We start from the raw sequence: 15,862 nt of genomic DNA, 5'->3' as shown, positions 1-15,862 counted from the left end.
GTATGTGGTTTGCACCTTGATGTTAATTGAGCTGTACAGAAAAGTTAGTAAGTAAAGGAGAAATGTGGCCGTATGTAAGGAACTATGTGGGTATATGTATAGTGATATGAGTGCACATGCACATCTTTATATACGTGTATATATGTATCATTTATTTATCTGGCCCACAGTTTCTGTATGTAATCTCCCACATTTTACATGTAAGTGTAGCTTAGTTTCTTTGTAAAATTCAAGAATGAACTACTGAGCTGAACAAAAGTAGGCTAACCTACATCAGGTGAATATCCTCCTCCTTTTATTATCTCTTTTTGCCCCAGCGCTCTTTGCCACCTTGGCACCAGCAAAATTCAATCTATTAAAATTGCTGCCTAGCATGTCCTGAAGTCCAGCAGAGGATAAAAACACATTCATGGAAATTGAACTGTTGAAATGTGCTGAAAGGCGGGGAAGGGGTTAGCCAAACATTAGATTTGAGTGTTTTGGTACCAAGGTGCTGACTTCTTTCAAGGCCCATGGAAGTCAACAAAACTGAAAGCCACTGAGATTTCAGGGGATTTATGTTAGAAGCAGGAGAATTTTTTCCAGATTCGATTTGAAAGAAGGCAGCAAAGTTGGTTTCCAAAGCAGATCGGATTAATATATTGCTTGAACCGGATCCCAGCTGCATCCCCTGCAGTTCCTAGCAACACTATGCAGTACTGCAGGCTCTCCATTCCCCTGGTAGCAAGGTGGGTGCTGCAGGGGCAGAGGGGGCAGAAGGGTGGCCCTGAAGAGGAAGGTGGCCAGTTCCTGTGCCCTATCCAACAACTGCCCAGCAGCAAGGTAGGCGGTGAGCCCCCGTGGACACTGGAACTGCTCCTCAGTCACCACCTAGCCTCTTAATTTCATTTGACTTACTAAGTTCCTCCCCTTTCTTTCTCCTGTTTCCATTTTTCTCTCCTGTGTATTAAAAACCTTCTGTAATAACTGCTGCTTCCTCCAGGAGAGCTGAAACAAGATGCACGAGCTGCTTCCCTTCGTCTCGCCAGAGGCTGAACTTGCTCCAACTGCAGAACGGTCCATTTGGGAGGGAGGACTCTGTTTCAGCACTTGCAGTTTGATCCCCAAACCTGTGGTTTAGCCCAGAATTGTATATTTACTCCCAGTTAAATCAGCTTTTTTATTTACCGCCACACAACACAGGAAATTCTTTCATTTCTGGAAATAAAATGCATATTAAGGGCATATGGAAAAAACTGTATTTCTTGAAATAGTTATCTCTTTTACCAAACAGCCTTCTTTTCTACTTTCACTTCTCAGTATTAAGAGGGCTAGTCTTCTGAGTCAGAGCTCGGTAATTACTGTGTTGAGAGCTAGATTTCAATGTAGGATGAAACAGTCATTGTGTTTCCTGTAACTGTTCTGTGTATGATTTTTTTTTTCTCCTCCAACTGAATTTGTGTGGCTTTTCTAGCAGTATGAAATCTAAAACTATTTCTTTTAAAATAAATTTCTGGAGATACTTCAAAAAAGAGCATGGAACAGCTTTTTAACAGTAACCAAATTATCAACAATTAAAAAAACCAGAAGTTAAAGCTGTTGCATTTAATCTGGTTACTGTTTGGCTTCCTGTTGTAGATCCAGGGTACGTTTGGTTGCACATAACCATCCAAGCAATAAATAATTTTTAACTTTGTTTATTTGTAGTTAGGAGCAGAAGGGTAACACCCACAACACGATCGCTGGAAACAGCACTACATGCTGTAAGAGATGTTAGAAAGGCAATTTTATGCAGAAGTATTTCTCCCTTCTTTCCTCCCTGCCTTTCCCATGTAAAAAGCCATAGGAGAAGTTGAGGTGTGTTGAGATGTGGAAAGAGAAGAGGCCAAGGACCCTGGACAATTTTAGCAGAGTGCAAGGGGCAAGAAAATAATTTCTCTTTCGTGGTTATCATCTGAGCTGTATTGCTGGCTTCACAAAGAAACATACCTTGACGCCAGTGGTTGAACTGTGACTGGCTTATTATTTTTAAATTGTCTCACAGCTGCATCTAGATACTGGTCTTCTGGGGTGTAAAAAGTCCTTTGGCTGCAAAAGGATCTTTGTGCATGGATCAATGACAGCGTATGACGCCTGCTGAGTAGCATTTCTTGAGTCTCGGAGAAAGAAAAACAGTGCTTGCTTAGTGTCATTAGGCTGAGGTACTCTATTCAGTACGGCTTGGTTTGAATGATAATTTATGAAGCATGGAAATTTTTGTTTTGAACAATTACGACTGCCAGCTGGTGGGTTATTCTCTGTTTGTTCTAAGTTATTCTTCTTTATTTATTCGTTTGCACGTGTGTGCATGTTTTGTTCTGTGAATCTATTGTATGCTCATTTTTTCATGATGCATATTTAGGCTTCTTGCAGTTGCCCAGTGATGACTGCAGTGTTCAGGTGTGCACCTTAATATTACACCGTAATAACTCAGAATAATTCAACAACAGCTATCACATGCACGCGCTGTAACAGAGAATCCTGCTGTGCTGTGTCAATGTTCTTGTGTCCACTATAATCTTACAGCACTTCCAAATAAAAAGTTGGAAGCCAGTTACTTACACACAAAAATAATCTTCACCTCTTCAGCTCTGTTACCACCACTGGCTTTCTGTGCCCACAGAACGTGAGAGGCGAGGATTTGGCAGGTGGTGCCGAGATGAGACTTTGCCCAGAGATTTCCATTCTTTGGTGTGATTATGCAATCACCACGTAGTCCCACTGGCATCAGCAGCTATTATGCAGCAGCTGCATAATTGGGCATTTATTGGAAGAGGTGGGGAGGAAGAAGACCATGTTTGTCCCCTGTGTTCCCTAATGGTAGAGGATGAAACAATTGGAAAAAGCATTGTGTGATTTTTGATGTGCAGCTGTTGGCCCATGTTTTCTGACTGCGCTGTAAGTCCGACAAGAATGCGATGATGCTAGGAAAATGCTTGGGGAAGAGTGGCTGGAAAGCTGCCTGGTGGAAAAGGAACTGGGGGTGTTGGTCAAGAGCTGGCTGAATACGAGCCAGCAGTGTGCCCAGGTGGCCAAGAAGGCCAACGGCATCCTGGCCTGTATCAGAAATAGTGTAGCCAGCAGGACTAGGGAAGTGACTGTCCCCTGTACTCAGCACTGGTGAGGCCACACCTCGAGTCCTGTGTTCAGTTTTGGGCTCCTCACTGCAGGAAAGACATTGAGGTGCTGGAGCGTGTCCAGAGAAGGGCAATGAAGCCGGTGAAGCTTCTAGAGCACAAGTCTTATGAGAAGCAGCTGAGGAAACTGGGGCTGTTTAGGCTGGAGAAAAGGAGGCTCAGGGGAGACCTTATTGCTCTCTACAACTACCTGAAGGGAGGTTGTAGCAAGGTGGGTGTCAGTCTCTTCCCCCAAGTAACAAGTGACAGGACAAGAGAAAATGGCCTCAAGTTGCGCCAGGGGAGGTTTAGATAGGACATTATGAAAAATTTTTTCAGCAAAAGACTTGTCAAGCATTGGAACAGGCTGCCCAGGGAAGTGGTTGAGTCACCATCCCTGGAGGTATTTAAAAGACGTGTGGACGCGGCACCTGGGGAGATGGTTTAGTGGTGGACTTGGCAGTGCTAAATGTACGGTTAGACTTAATGATCTTACAGGCCTTTTCCAACCTAAACAATTCTATGATTCTATGAAAACTGATGTTGGTGTGAGTCTTCTGGGAATGCAGCCTCACACATTTCCCAGATAAATCAGATTTTAAAGAGCCATTCTCCTTAGGGTCGTCAGTTTAGCCTCCTGTACAGACCTATCTTCCCATCCAGTGACTCCTCCTTGTATACCATGAGCCCCCTTGCCAGTTTTCAAATCACAAAAGTAATGGGTATTCTGCTGCATCTCAAGACATTTCCTTGGTGAACTGCCAACTTTGAAAAGAAATGTACACTTAGGTGAGACGAATCCCACTGTCAAACTTCAGCTGGTTAAATGTTAGCAACTTGTATAAGCTCATCTTCCAGCATAATGTCAAAAAATGAATGAAGAGAAGCTTCCAAGTGATTCAATCCATCACAAGAGAGGTGGGATGAATAGCCCTCTGGAAATGGCTCTTTCAATGTGTTAGTGAGGATGCCTGAATAACTAGTAGAGGCTCGACTTGTAGATCACTAAATTGACTGAGGTTAATCCTGCTCCTTATCGCCAGTCAAGATTTGTATAAATTGATCTCCCAGGTATTGGATCTTTTTCTGTCTTTCTTTGCTACAGTCCTCTGCTATCTGAAATCTCCTTGCCATGAAGAATTTACAGACTGGGACCAAATTGCCTTTTAATATTCTTTTAGCCTGGAGCTTCTTAAACTTCTTACAGTTTGACAGACTTTCCAAAAGTCAGATAAGCTCTGCAGCTCTTGCTGAATGCTTTCCCATCTGCCGTTACAATTTTTTTCTGCTACATGCCCTAGTGAAGGTTATGTTTTCCTCTAGCAGTCTCACCACTGCTAGTGAGATAACAGCTCCCTACTTCTAATTGGTATCTCATCTCTTCTTTCTATACTCAAGAATTTCATTAGCTTGCTTTGCCATCATACTGTATAGGAAACTGATGGTGAGTAGTTACTTATTGTATTACTGGCTATTTCAAATGGTTCCAGGATACTCTATATCAGCAATGCCTACAACAGAACAGTAGAGTGTGAGTTGTGCCATTACCTGAACCTTATGTCCGTGTTTCTACTACATAACATAAAATGTGCAATCTTAGCATTGTGAGGTAGGAAGGTTGTTGCCCAGGTAGGGGTGCTAAGTTTCAGATACCAAAGCAGAGCGTGGTATAAAAAGTCTTCAAGAGCTAGATTACAGCCTGTTGTATATCTGATCTTTGTAATGCATTTGCAAATTTTTACAGAACTATGGGAGAGACATCTGTAGAAACTGGATGCAGCACCAAAAGTTTGTGAATTCTTTAATGACACCTTCATCTTCTCTTAGACAGTCTACTAGAACCTTGCCAAAGCACTACATTACATGCTGCACTGTGCAAACGAATCTACTCGTGTGCTTCCATGTGGTCTCCTCATACTATGTCAGGTAAGGTGCAAAACTCAACTAGAAGAATCAGTGTTTGCATATGTTGAACCTGGGACTGTTGGAAACCTACAGACCTCCACAGTCCCAGGATTACTGCCTCCTAAATATAAAGGAATATGAAGGAGGTATGATCCTCTGGAAGCTGCAGGATGATACTGGAAGTAGGGGACAATTTCACGCTCTTACAGTATCACAAAATTTTACACAAATTACAATAATGGAAGTATCATCAAATACTTTCAGTGTGGCCCTCAGTAACCAGATAAGCTTTCCTGTCTCATCTGTCAAATGGAAGTAAGAAAACTTTACTAGCTCACATAAGCACTGCGTGGATAAATACATCACAGCCTATTAAGTACTCATTTACTTCTATAGTATATAGGAGCAGCGCTAACTCCAGCTACAGCCAGTGGTCATGAGAACTGCCTTTAACAAAGGTAGGGAAATGCCAGCCAATCCCCTAGCTAATTTTTACTAATTTTGTTTTTTAAATATTCTAGCCTATATTTGCAGGTGAAATTTATTAGTGTAACAAACTAATTGAAGATTAAGACTTAAAATGGGAAGATGTAGATTACTTTCATCGCTATCCTAATGCTTAACAAGCTCTTTTTTCTGTTATCTCACTTGTCTCTAACTCCTCCAAAACTTGTCCCTTACAGCCAGCATCATCTTGTGGACCTAAGTATGGCTATTGGACTGCTTCAGGGATGTTCACTTTTTCTTTATGTATTCCCAGGGAAAAGACAGGAAGAGGCAACCTGAGCAAGAGTTGGCAAATGCCAAACCAAGTTTATTTTTTTTTTCAATAGCAACACAGTTAGGTTGTATTTTTAACACATCCACAAAAATGCATCCACATTTTTGTCTTTGTTTAGTCATTCATGCAACCGGTGGGGCTCTTTTTATTTGGGACACCATTTTTTGTTGTGAGCACTGAGAAGCTTCAGTGACTAGTAAAAAAAAAAAAAAAAAGGTCAACTCCCAGCCCCTCATGTAATTTTCTTTAAAATGTCTTAAAATGCAAATCAAGCAGGTATTTTTCTAGTTCATTTCAGTTGTTAACTTCAGCAGCATAAGAGAAGTTTGGGAGGTTTTTGGTGATCGAAAAGGGTGAACTCTGGCTGCTTTCCAATCACAATTTTAGAACTTTTTAGGTGAAACTGATAAAAGGTGCAGGGTTCAGCAGCTCCCTGTGACTCATCATTTTCCAGAGATGAGAAGTTGGGAATGCAATAGAAAATAACCTGCCTCCCTCATCTGTGTGACTGATTAAAATCTGTATCACTAATCAACGCAGAATATAGTTAATGACTGTTTAATTAATTTACTGTAATTTTTGATGAAGCTCACTGCAATTACTTTTCCACATGCTGCTACATGATAGTAATGATTTTCAACAGAAAGAAGGCAGCTTGTGTAGTGTGTGTCAGCTCTCAGAGCAGCATCACTTTAATAACTGCAAGGACTTGCTCTAATACAGAATTCAGCTCAGAGATATGATTAGCTACTTACACACACAATTCCCGTAACTATGAAGGCTCCTTTGTGCATAGACTACTCAACTAGTACTAGAGCACCAGTCCTTCAGAAAGAAAAACTGTAGCTGGACCTCGTGCCCTTTTAGGTTTGAGCTCAACAGTCATTGTTCTGCCAGGTGATCGCATGAACCGCTGTGCAAACACTTTTCCATTGGTGCTTTTAACACTCACTGTAAACGGTTACGTCTCCACAATTGTTCCACCTTTGAGATTCTTTAGAGCCTAAGTAAAGGTTACCAATATATACAAACACCAGGAAACAGATTACCCTATTGGGAAGTAAAGTGAGGTAGCTTATTTATTTCACACATAACCACTTTTTACAGTTATTTTTACCCTCCTGTATTTTATGATGGGTGCCCAGTTTCCACCATTTATTCTTTTGATGCTGCTCTTTGGGGGCTGCATAGTGTTGTGCTGATTAAACTAATTTCTCTGATGTTTAAAGTAACGCGTCTCACTTGTTCTGTTTTGGGATCACGTTATCACCTGACATGGGACTAACATCGCAGCATTTCCTATTGTGTTCCAGTGACATTTGTCATATTCTTGCCATTTAATGTGTTAAACTGGTTTTATCTCTTTAGCATTTCTGGTTTCCAAGAAACTTTTTATAGTGGATTTTGAAGTCTTTTCAGAGGCATGTTTTTCCTGCAGTTAATAGATTTTCTTCACAATTATGGTTGTAGATATCTGTGTATATGTATTTATGACAGTGTTGAGCATGCAACTTCTCCAAAACCTCTTAAGTTCTTGAAAATTGTTTGCTGATTGACATCAGCATTCTCTCATGACTTTAATAAACAGTAAAATGACTCTAATGTTTCTCAAATTTCAATGCTTTTTAACCTGTTTTGCTTTTGAGATGTGAAACAGCCATATATCAGGTATCTTCCTAATGATGAACAAACTGACTGTGTCTAATTGCTGTCCTTTTCTTGAACCGTGCAGTGAAACATCATTAAAAAACCAAGGTCATACAAACAGGTTTTATCGCTTTTCTGATGAAATGCCTCATTGCTTGCTGCAGTTGTCTTCGTCATGATCTAATCAGAGAACAGTAACAATAAAAGTAATGATGTGGTAGATCTTGACCTCAGCTCTCACTGCAAATAATTGTCTGACATTGTTACCATTTATGGTCATGCATTCAGCATTATCACATAAGCTTTATGATGATTTCATTACTGTCTGGTATTCCATAGTATGCCATTATTTCATGTAGAAATTTTAGCATACTCTAAAAGATTCTCTGCAACCCCATAAAAAGATTATTTATTACATATGGCTTTTTGTTTAATAATAACTCTGAGAATAATAAATTGGTCTGTACATGATCTTCAGCTCTACTACCTGCTTGTTTCTCCTTGTCCTTAACTCCTAACAGGGAGTTACCTGTTTCTTGATATCCAAAATGCACTTTGGGAATTGATTTCCCAAGACATTGAAAGCAATGGGATTTTACTTCAGAGACTTTTTTTTCCTTCTCCTTCATTCTCACTTCTGTTAAAAGCACTGACTGTACATAGATAGTTGTTTTGTAGGTGGTTTTAGTAGTTCTCTGGGGTGTAGCCTACTTAAGGTGGACAGTATTCCGTCCATAATTTTCTACCCCCCCCCCCCCTTTTTTTTTTGAAAAGTGCTTTCTTTCAGTTCAGAACTCTGGGTTATGCCAAATCTCCTTAGAAATCCTGCTGCAACTTTGCATAAAGACAGGAAGGCTTGCCTGTTTAGATCATTAACTCCAGCTCCTTAATACCTCCCTTTTTATTTCTTCTACCACTTGCATTATCTTTGACCAATGCTGTTTATTCTCCCTGTTGTTTGCTTGTCCATCTGCCTTATTTAGTCTCTAGAAAACTAAAACCAATTAGTTGAATTTTACCAACGTAATAGAAGTTTTGGTCCCTGCCAGTTAAAGCTTAATACAACTGAAACTGCATAATTCAATAGAACATGGGAGCTACTCACTGCTTCATACCTCCTTGCTGTTGCTACTCAGATCCAGCTACTCTTAAAAGCACGTCAGAGACAACTAGGCTGATTTTCAGTTACATTTGTATTTACAGATCTAAATCAGGAGTGATTGTGAGCGCCTGACTTAGCTTTTTAAATGCCAACGTGAAAGTGAAATCAGCCAGCCTGGACACCTTTGATGTGCTATTGAGAGAAATGGCCAGACTGCATCAATGTGTGTGGGTACGAAGCTCAGCTGTTGCGCTCAGCTGTACTTGCAAAGTGGCTGGGGCTGTTTTAAAGTTTCTCTGTGACACTTCAGAATCTAAATGACGACCTTTAGAATAACCTTGCTATTTTATTTTTCAGTGCATATATAAAATATGTAAAATGTGCATGTGCTATTACAATTAATGTTGAACATCTGGCACCTAAGAGGATATAAAGGGTAGGAGTTTGTAACTGCTAAAATAACTACAGAGTCTTTTACAATTAAGTGGTTTCTATTGTGACAGAGAAGATAGAATTGGTTGATAAAACTTGGGATGTCACACTCATTCCTGTGTGAGATGCTATAGTGTTGTGACATTATGCAGTGCAATTGTGGGCTTAATCAGAGCTTTCTGATTCCACACGAATTTTATGCTGCTATCTGCTACTTCAGTAGTGTTATTCCGGATTTGTTATAATGTAGATGAGGTAATGATCTTGCTGCAAAAAATTCTACTCAAAATACATGTGAAAATTTAAATACGGAAAATGTTCAGAACTGGTTTCCAGTATCTTTACTAGCTTTCATTTCTCAGGGTGCAGAGTTCATTTAGCAGTACTCTTCAGACAACCTTTTAACTACTTACTTTTGTTCTAATTGCTATTTTCTGACAATTCATTACCACATTTAAGTTAAGTTAAATCACTGCAACTGTACAGTCCATTTAAAAGAAAGACTTTCCTGAAGCTGATGCATGTGACAGTCCCAGTTTGATGGAAAGGCTGAGAAACAGCTAAAACAGGGAATATCAATCAGCCCATATCCAATGAATCTGCAGTTAACAAGAATGTAGAGAAATAAATGTTGCAATATGGGGTCTATACTTTACAGAGCGAAAGGAAAAGGAGAATAAGGCATGAAATGAACAATATATATCACATATGTATCAACAAAAGATGCAGTGTCTATCAATATACACAAAGATTGCCTATATTCAGATTGCGGTGGACAGAAACCTTGCATATTGGCTTAAGTTCACATGCTAATAGTGAATTTCTAAATACAAGGAAGCAAGCAAGCATTCAGTAACTTAAGTATTACTTAAATGCAAATGATAAAAATGAAAAATAAATCTTCCCTTTTATTTGCATGATTATAGTAGTGAGGCAAGTAAACAAGACCCAGAGCATTGCAGATTTTGAGGTGTTTGGTTCCAAGCCCACTGCCTGTTTGTGCTGTTGTCTCCTGCCCCCACATCAAATACGAGGCCCGGCAGAAGGGATATGCAGTGCAAAATGAGTTTCAGCATCTGGCTCTTCTAGGAGCAGAAAGTGATTTCCTTAGCCGTGCTTTTGTTTTTAAGCAATTTCTATTTTTACAGTTACGCAGTTCCTAGCAAATAGACAAGAATATTTAGAAGAAAATATATTCAACAATATCTGTTATTCTAACCCAATTTATTTAAGGGAATGGAGGCACACATGTAACGGTGGATGTTGCCCAACACACCTAACATCTGTTACCAGACAGGTTCTCCAGATGATGTTAATTCCCAGACAGTTATTTCATAAAAGCACTGTATGAGTATTCAACTTTATTTCTTGCCATCTTTTTAAAAAAACTACTGGTGCTCTGGTTTGCCATATTTAGTCTGAGTGTAATATAAAAATCTAGATAGGGGGCTGTAAATAAAAACTATGCTTTGCCCTGTGATGCAAATTTTTTCATCTTTAAAACAGTATCATTGTATTCCTGTTTAATGTAGCAATTTTGCAAATGTGAATTTGAGATCTTTCATATCTTCACTTTACTTAAAATGGAAGGAGGCAGACTTTGTTGCCTTTGTTACTGTAAATATCTTGTATCAAGAACAGCCTCTGCACAAAACCCTCCCACCAACCCAGCACCTAATGTCTTTGGTGGACTGTGGCCATGTTCACACCGCACAGCTGACCCACTTCAGTGCCAAAGTCCCAAGCTAGGCGACACAGGCAAGACTGTATGCGCAGCTCTTAAATTGCTGCAGCAGAACACCTACTGAACGTATTTCGCTCCAGTGATAGTCTGTATCCTGTTTCAAAATTTGGTATCAAAGGGAATTCTTTCACATAGTCTTTTTAGCCACCAGCAAAGTATTTACTCCCTGTGTTTTTTGCACAGTTGCTGTGGACATGCTGGCTTCTAAACTCTGCCAATATTTTTATAGGCTTTTTTCTCTCTTTGTTTATAAGTAAGTGCTTTGGTAGTCTTTTGAAGAGGTGTCAAGTACCAGGTGAATAGCAGCAGGCTAAAAACTACTCTATTTGTTGTCTAAAAGACAATGTGACCCAGAGGAATTCACAGCAAAAGCAGATTGCAGCATCTAATAAGGGGAAGTAAAATAGACTTGCCTTTGTCTAACCCATTCCAACAGCATAAAGGAAATAATAAGCACAGGTTTACCCTGCTGGGCTGATACTTTTCCTGATTCTGGACAACCAGCAGGTTTCCGAAACCATGAGCCATGTAGCATAACATATCTGATCCCAGAGCAGGCATTGGCTCTGCGTGCTGTTGTGCAGAAAGGCAGGGAATAGAGAGGCAAAAGTTAGACTTCAAGACAGTATTCCCTGTGATCTGCATCCTTGATGGAGGTATGGAAGGAGTTTAACATCATCAGAGCAAGGCAGAGAGATCATGTTCATCTGTTCCCCTCACATCTGGAACGTAGCACAGCCATGGAGAAACTGGAGAGACTGCCAGGCTGCCCTGGCCCACACTTCCTTTTACGTGATCTTCCTTGCTAGTCTGACCTTTTTTAGTCATTATTAACTCACAATATTCCTGTGGGTGTGAGAACAAGTTTTTTCAGTAACCAGGATTTTGATGCCTCAACTTACAATACTTCATTTTATCGCCTCCCTGGCTTGTACTTTGTGGAGCAGTAGTAACAATTTGCCTGCTGCTTGTTGCTGTTTGATCTCCAGCTGTTAAAAGCTTGCTCAGGCTAACCAGACTGCAGATTCTTACATGGACCAGCGAGCACGGAAGGGCCCAGCTCACGCACCTCAGCCGTGACCTGGAGGAACCACCGTGAGGCAAGCCACAACCGTTTAATCTCGTTCACTTGCAGTCTCTGACGGTGTTTGGGTTGCGGAAGGTACATCCACCAGGACCTTCAGACCACACAGGCCTTTGGACAGCCCTCAGATGGTTTCCATACTAAAGAAGAAATCAACATTAGTTGGGCCGCAAAATCCATACACTACTTGATGAAGCAACATTATTCTAAATTGGGCTCGATGTTTCTGAGATTAATGATTTTCCTTCCCGTCCTTGCACAACACTGCAAGCCCTCTGCGGAGCAGCCAGCAGCATGTATAATGGATTCCAGACTTCTTTAGTTATAATAATATTATGGCTATACATGGTCCTCTTTGTCTCAAGTAAATAATAAAGTGATCTGCTATGACAAAATGTTTAAACATCTTGGGGATGGTTCTACTATGACTTGCTTGATTTTTCTCTCTGACATGTTTCAGTCATTGGTTTCACTGCCAATTCATAGCATTTAAACTAGAACAAGAAAAGAAATTATAAAATAAAAAGCACTTACATATTTTTTTTAATCCAGGAAGATCCCAAACTGCTTTACAAACTATAGGTTAATCCTGCCATCTTTTTGGGACAATTTCTTACACTGTCAGTTCTCGGCAATACGGATACCTAAAGTCTTCAGTGCTGCTGAGGTTCTTGATGTGCAAGAATCACTCTCCTATTATTATCATGTGTCTTCTAGAATGGGCGTGGTTTTTTTAACGGTATTAGGATAAATGTAGTACAGGAAGCTAACAACTTCAACAACATCTGTCATCATGAAAAGCTGCAAACTCTTTTGGAAAATGTCTTTAACCGTATTTAAATTTTTATGCCCTGGGATATATGCATATCTCACAGGATTAAAAAAATCTATTTTGTATTTTCAAAAAGCTCATATGTAAACAGGAACTGTTCTTATGATATATGTGTATATATCTATATACACACACATAAGCGTGTGTGTGAGGTGCTGAAGAAAAATGCTTATTTTCTCTATGAAGGGAAATGCTGGGATAAGTTTAGGACACATTAAAAATGCCAACATAAACTGAAAAGTTACCAATGCATCTAAGAGGTTGGTGTCATCACCTAGAATAATGGAAATTCAGGTGTAAAATACAAAAAGGTATTAATGGATTAGGCAATTTTAAAACCAGTGATGGAAATTGTAAATCCAGTAACTCCATTGCACTTCTTCACTGATAGTATGATTACATTTTGAGAAGACAGTACTGCGGTCATTCATCAAACATAGACTACAGCAGAACCGGACTCTGAAACGAAACTTAATTTTTATATGGCAAAATTACCATATTTTCATGTATATAACCTGCAGATTATCTAACAGAGAAATAAATAACCAGGCAACCTCCTCCTACTCCCCACTATCTTAGCAATTGCTGTAGTACGCAAGTCATTTTCTGAGGGAGCTGTTTACTCAAAAACCTCTTTCACATGCTAAACACGCTGCCTGTGATCACCAGTGCCTACTAGCTTTTTCTTGGTATTTTTTATGTATCCAACTCCGAGTCATCTACGTGCTTGGTTAAGGGGTTGTGAGTTTCAGAAGTTGCAGGTTATAAGTTTGAAAATATGGCATCTCTTGCAAGTGTTTTACATGCTGAAATATAAGGGATAAAATTAGTTTTGCTAAGGAAACATCTACTTTTTTCTTCCATTGAGCAATGAAAGGATTAGGGAAAAGAAGAATCAATTTTATGGGAACTGAGGAGAGCACAGACGGACAGTTCACTGGGGAAGGGGTGAGGGTTACTGGAGTGACTTATCAATGCTCATCTCCTGCAAACACAGGAAAAGGAGCATATGGGATATGCTCACCTGATCCTAACATACATTCCCCGCTTAATGCTTCAAATAAAGCAAAGAAACAGAACAACAGAAGTCAGTAAATGGAAAGTGACCAAGAATCCTTCAAGAATTATTGAATAGTTTCCTTTCGTTTGTAATGCTATGTGGGTATATGTAATGCCAAGTGGTATTAACCAGGCTAGTATTTTTTACATATACATATATTCATGCAGTTGTTACATTTTTATATATACACACACGTACACGCACACACATATTAAGCTAGAATACAACTGTTGTACTACAAACGTTGGCCTTAACCTGTATGGCAATTCTGACTGAAGACTGAGAAATCAATGTGCAAAAAAAAAGCTGAAGCAATTAGAAGAAAAATGGAGAGAAGAGGAAGAAGTGGAAAGAAGGGTGCTTACAACTAAGCACAAGCAAGTGTCTATCTTAAGTAGCATGGTTAGACTCTTCTGTTTGGACAAGGCCTGCTAGAATGGTCCTTAAGTCTGACCTGCACTGGATACAGCCAGTACCAGGTACTATGCCGAACAACCTCCTCTTTCACTGATCCTTTTCCTTGGGTCAAACTATCACTACCTTTTTTATTATAAAGAATCTTCAACCCTATTTGCTCTAGATTTACACTTAAAACTAAAGGGCAAGTTAAGAAATAAAAGGACTACTGCACTGCTATCATCATCCCATCTGCAACACAGTGCTACCCAGAGGTTTCAGACCAAGATGAATATTGTGGCTTTACATGCTCTAGAGCCTTCAGGAACCACTATCACCTTTTTCACCCTACTCATTCTTAGATCACTTATTTTGCCAAAACTCAGCACTCAGCCTTCTGGAACACTTCTAAAATACACTGGTGACACTGTACCCTCTCTGCCCCCTTCCATATCTTCATGCTTTCTTGCCAACACAAAAGTCCCCACCTTTCTTGACATGTTATTCAGAGCATCATTTTATTCAGCTGTCTTCTTTGCTTCTGTTTTCTTTGGTACGAACAGTCCAAAATCATTCAATGTAATTTTGTCCTATGGCTATCAGTATTTAGTTTCTTCTATTTATATTGCATGTTCTGCCTGCTCCTGAAGTATGTGTCTCCCATTTGGTCTGGGTTTTTTGGGGGGGCTTTGTTTTGTTTTTGTAGCATTTAACTTTACAGTAGCCTATTTGTATCACCCTGTCAAATGAGATCAAGCTATGCTTTTTTGGCTATGCATATAAAAAAACCTGACCTGGTTTTTACGTTGTTTCTGTGTCTCATGCCACAAATAGTGTGGATTTGTGACATCTCATATTGTATAAATAGCAACACTGAAATAGCTCAATCTTTTAAAACCAGACCAACAGATACATAGATACACATAGCATTTAGTCTTTGACACCAGAATAAAATTAATTTTAGAATGGTTGATGTAGAAAAAAAAGAGTTGTAGTTTAGTTGTACCACAGAGTAGTAAAACTAGCACTAAAAAATCGTTGCATCTATTTCTCTAAGAACAGTACTAAAAGATGACTTAATACATTCCAGAGTAAGAAATAACTCCTAAGCAGTAATTCTGTAAGACAGTTCATGATATAAAAAATTATATGCTAGAAATGGTGCCATTCAGCCTGAATTTGCAGGCACTTCCAAATACAGGTGATTGTTCACACTACAAAAGTACAGAGTCAAAAAATGTATCATAATATGGCTTAACTTACTTACCAGGCAGATGTACTCTGAAAAGACATCAGGGGTGGGCTTAAAGCATCTCCTTTTAAAGTATGTATTGTCTGTGATGTTTGAGGCTGTGGCTGAGTTTGAGGCTGTGTCTCTGGCTGAGGCTGTGTCTGTACTTGGCTTGGATCCTGAGCAGGATTAATCCATCGGCTCTGTCCCTGTGTCATCCACTTTCCCTGGATTCCCCACCGTGCCAGGTAAAATTTGCAAATATCGTAGTTCATTGAAGAGTAATACAAGAGGTCCAGTACCAGTAAGATCACCACAAAAAAGCCATAGATCCACACTCCTAACAGTGCGCTGTAGTTACTGAGAAAGAAAAAAAGGGAAAACGAAAAAGTTATTTCATGTATCAGTTATGGTCATCATGTTAGTTTATCAAGGTTGGTTGTTTCAGTAATTATATAATATATAGATAGATGAAGCAAAAATTTTGTTCTAAAGCATGTATCCTTAAAAATTA

At 39.5% G+C, this 15,862-nt stretch overlaps 1 protein-coding gene across 6 annotated transcripts in view; it reads right to left on the bottom strand.

Moving 5' to 3' along the window:
- The window catches only part of SHISAL1 (shisa like 1), a 195,365-nt gene that overhangs the window by 13,960 nt on the left and 165,543 nt on the right, over nucleotides 1-15,862 (bottom strand). For 3 of the 6 annotated variants that reach the window (XM_069806951.1, XM_069806949.1, XM_069806950.1), the window contains 3 exons: nucleotides 15,385-15,708; nucleotides 13,686-13,715; nucleotides 8,093-11,969 (listed from right to left, as the gene is read on the bottom strand). In XM_069806951.1, coding sequence (XP_069663052.1) covers nucleotides 11,954-11,969; nucleotides 13,686-13,715; nucleotides 15,385-15,708 — 370 coding nt within the window. In that variant the 3' untranslated portion in view covers nucleotides 8,093-11,953. Of the gene's footprint in view, nucleotides 1-8,092; nucleotides 11,970-13,685; nucleotides 13,716-15,384; nucleotides 15,709-15,862 lie in introns of those variants that run through there. The other 3 variants (XR_011328765.1, XM_069806953.1, XM_069806952.1) reach the window with 2 other exon arrangements.

Source organism: Haliaeetus albicilla, chromosome 19, assembly GCF_947461875.1.
Source record: "Haliaeetus albicilla chromosome 19, bHalAlb1.1, whole genome shotgun sequence".
NCBI classification, from domain to species: domain Eukaryota; kingdom Metazoa; phylum Chordata; class Aves; order Accipitriformes; family Accipitridae; genus Haliaeetus; species Haliaeetus albicilla.
The sequence above is the reverse complement of the archived record's forward strand: the minus strand, read 5'-3'. Positions and strand labels throughout refer to the sequence as shown.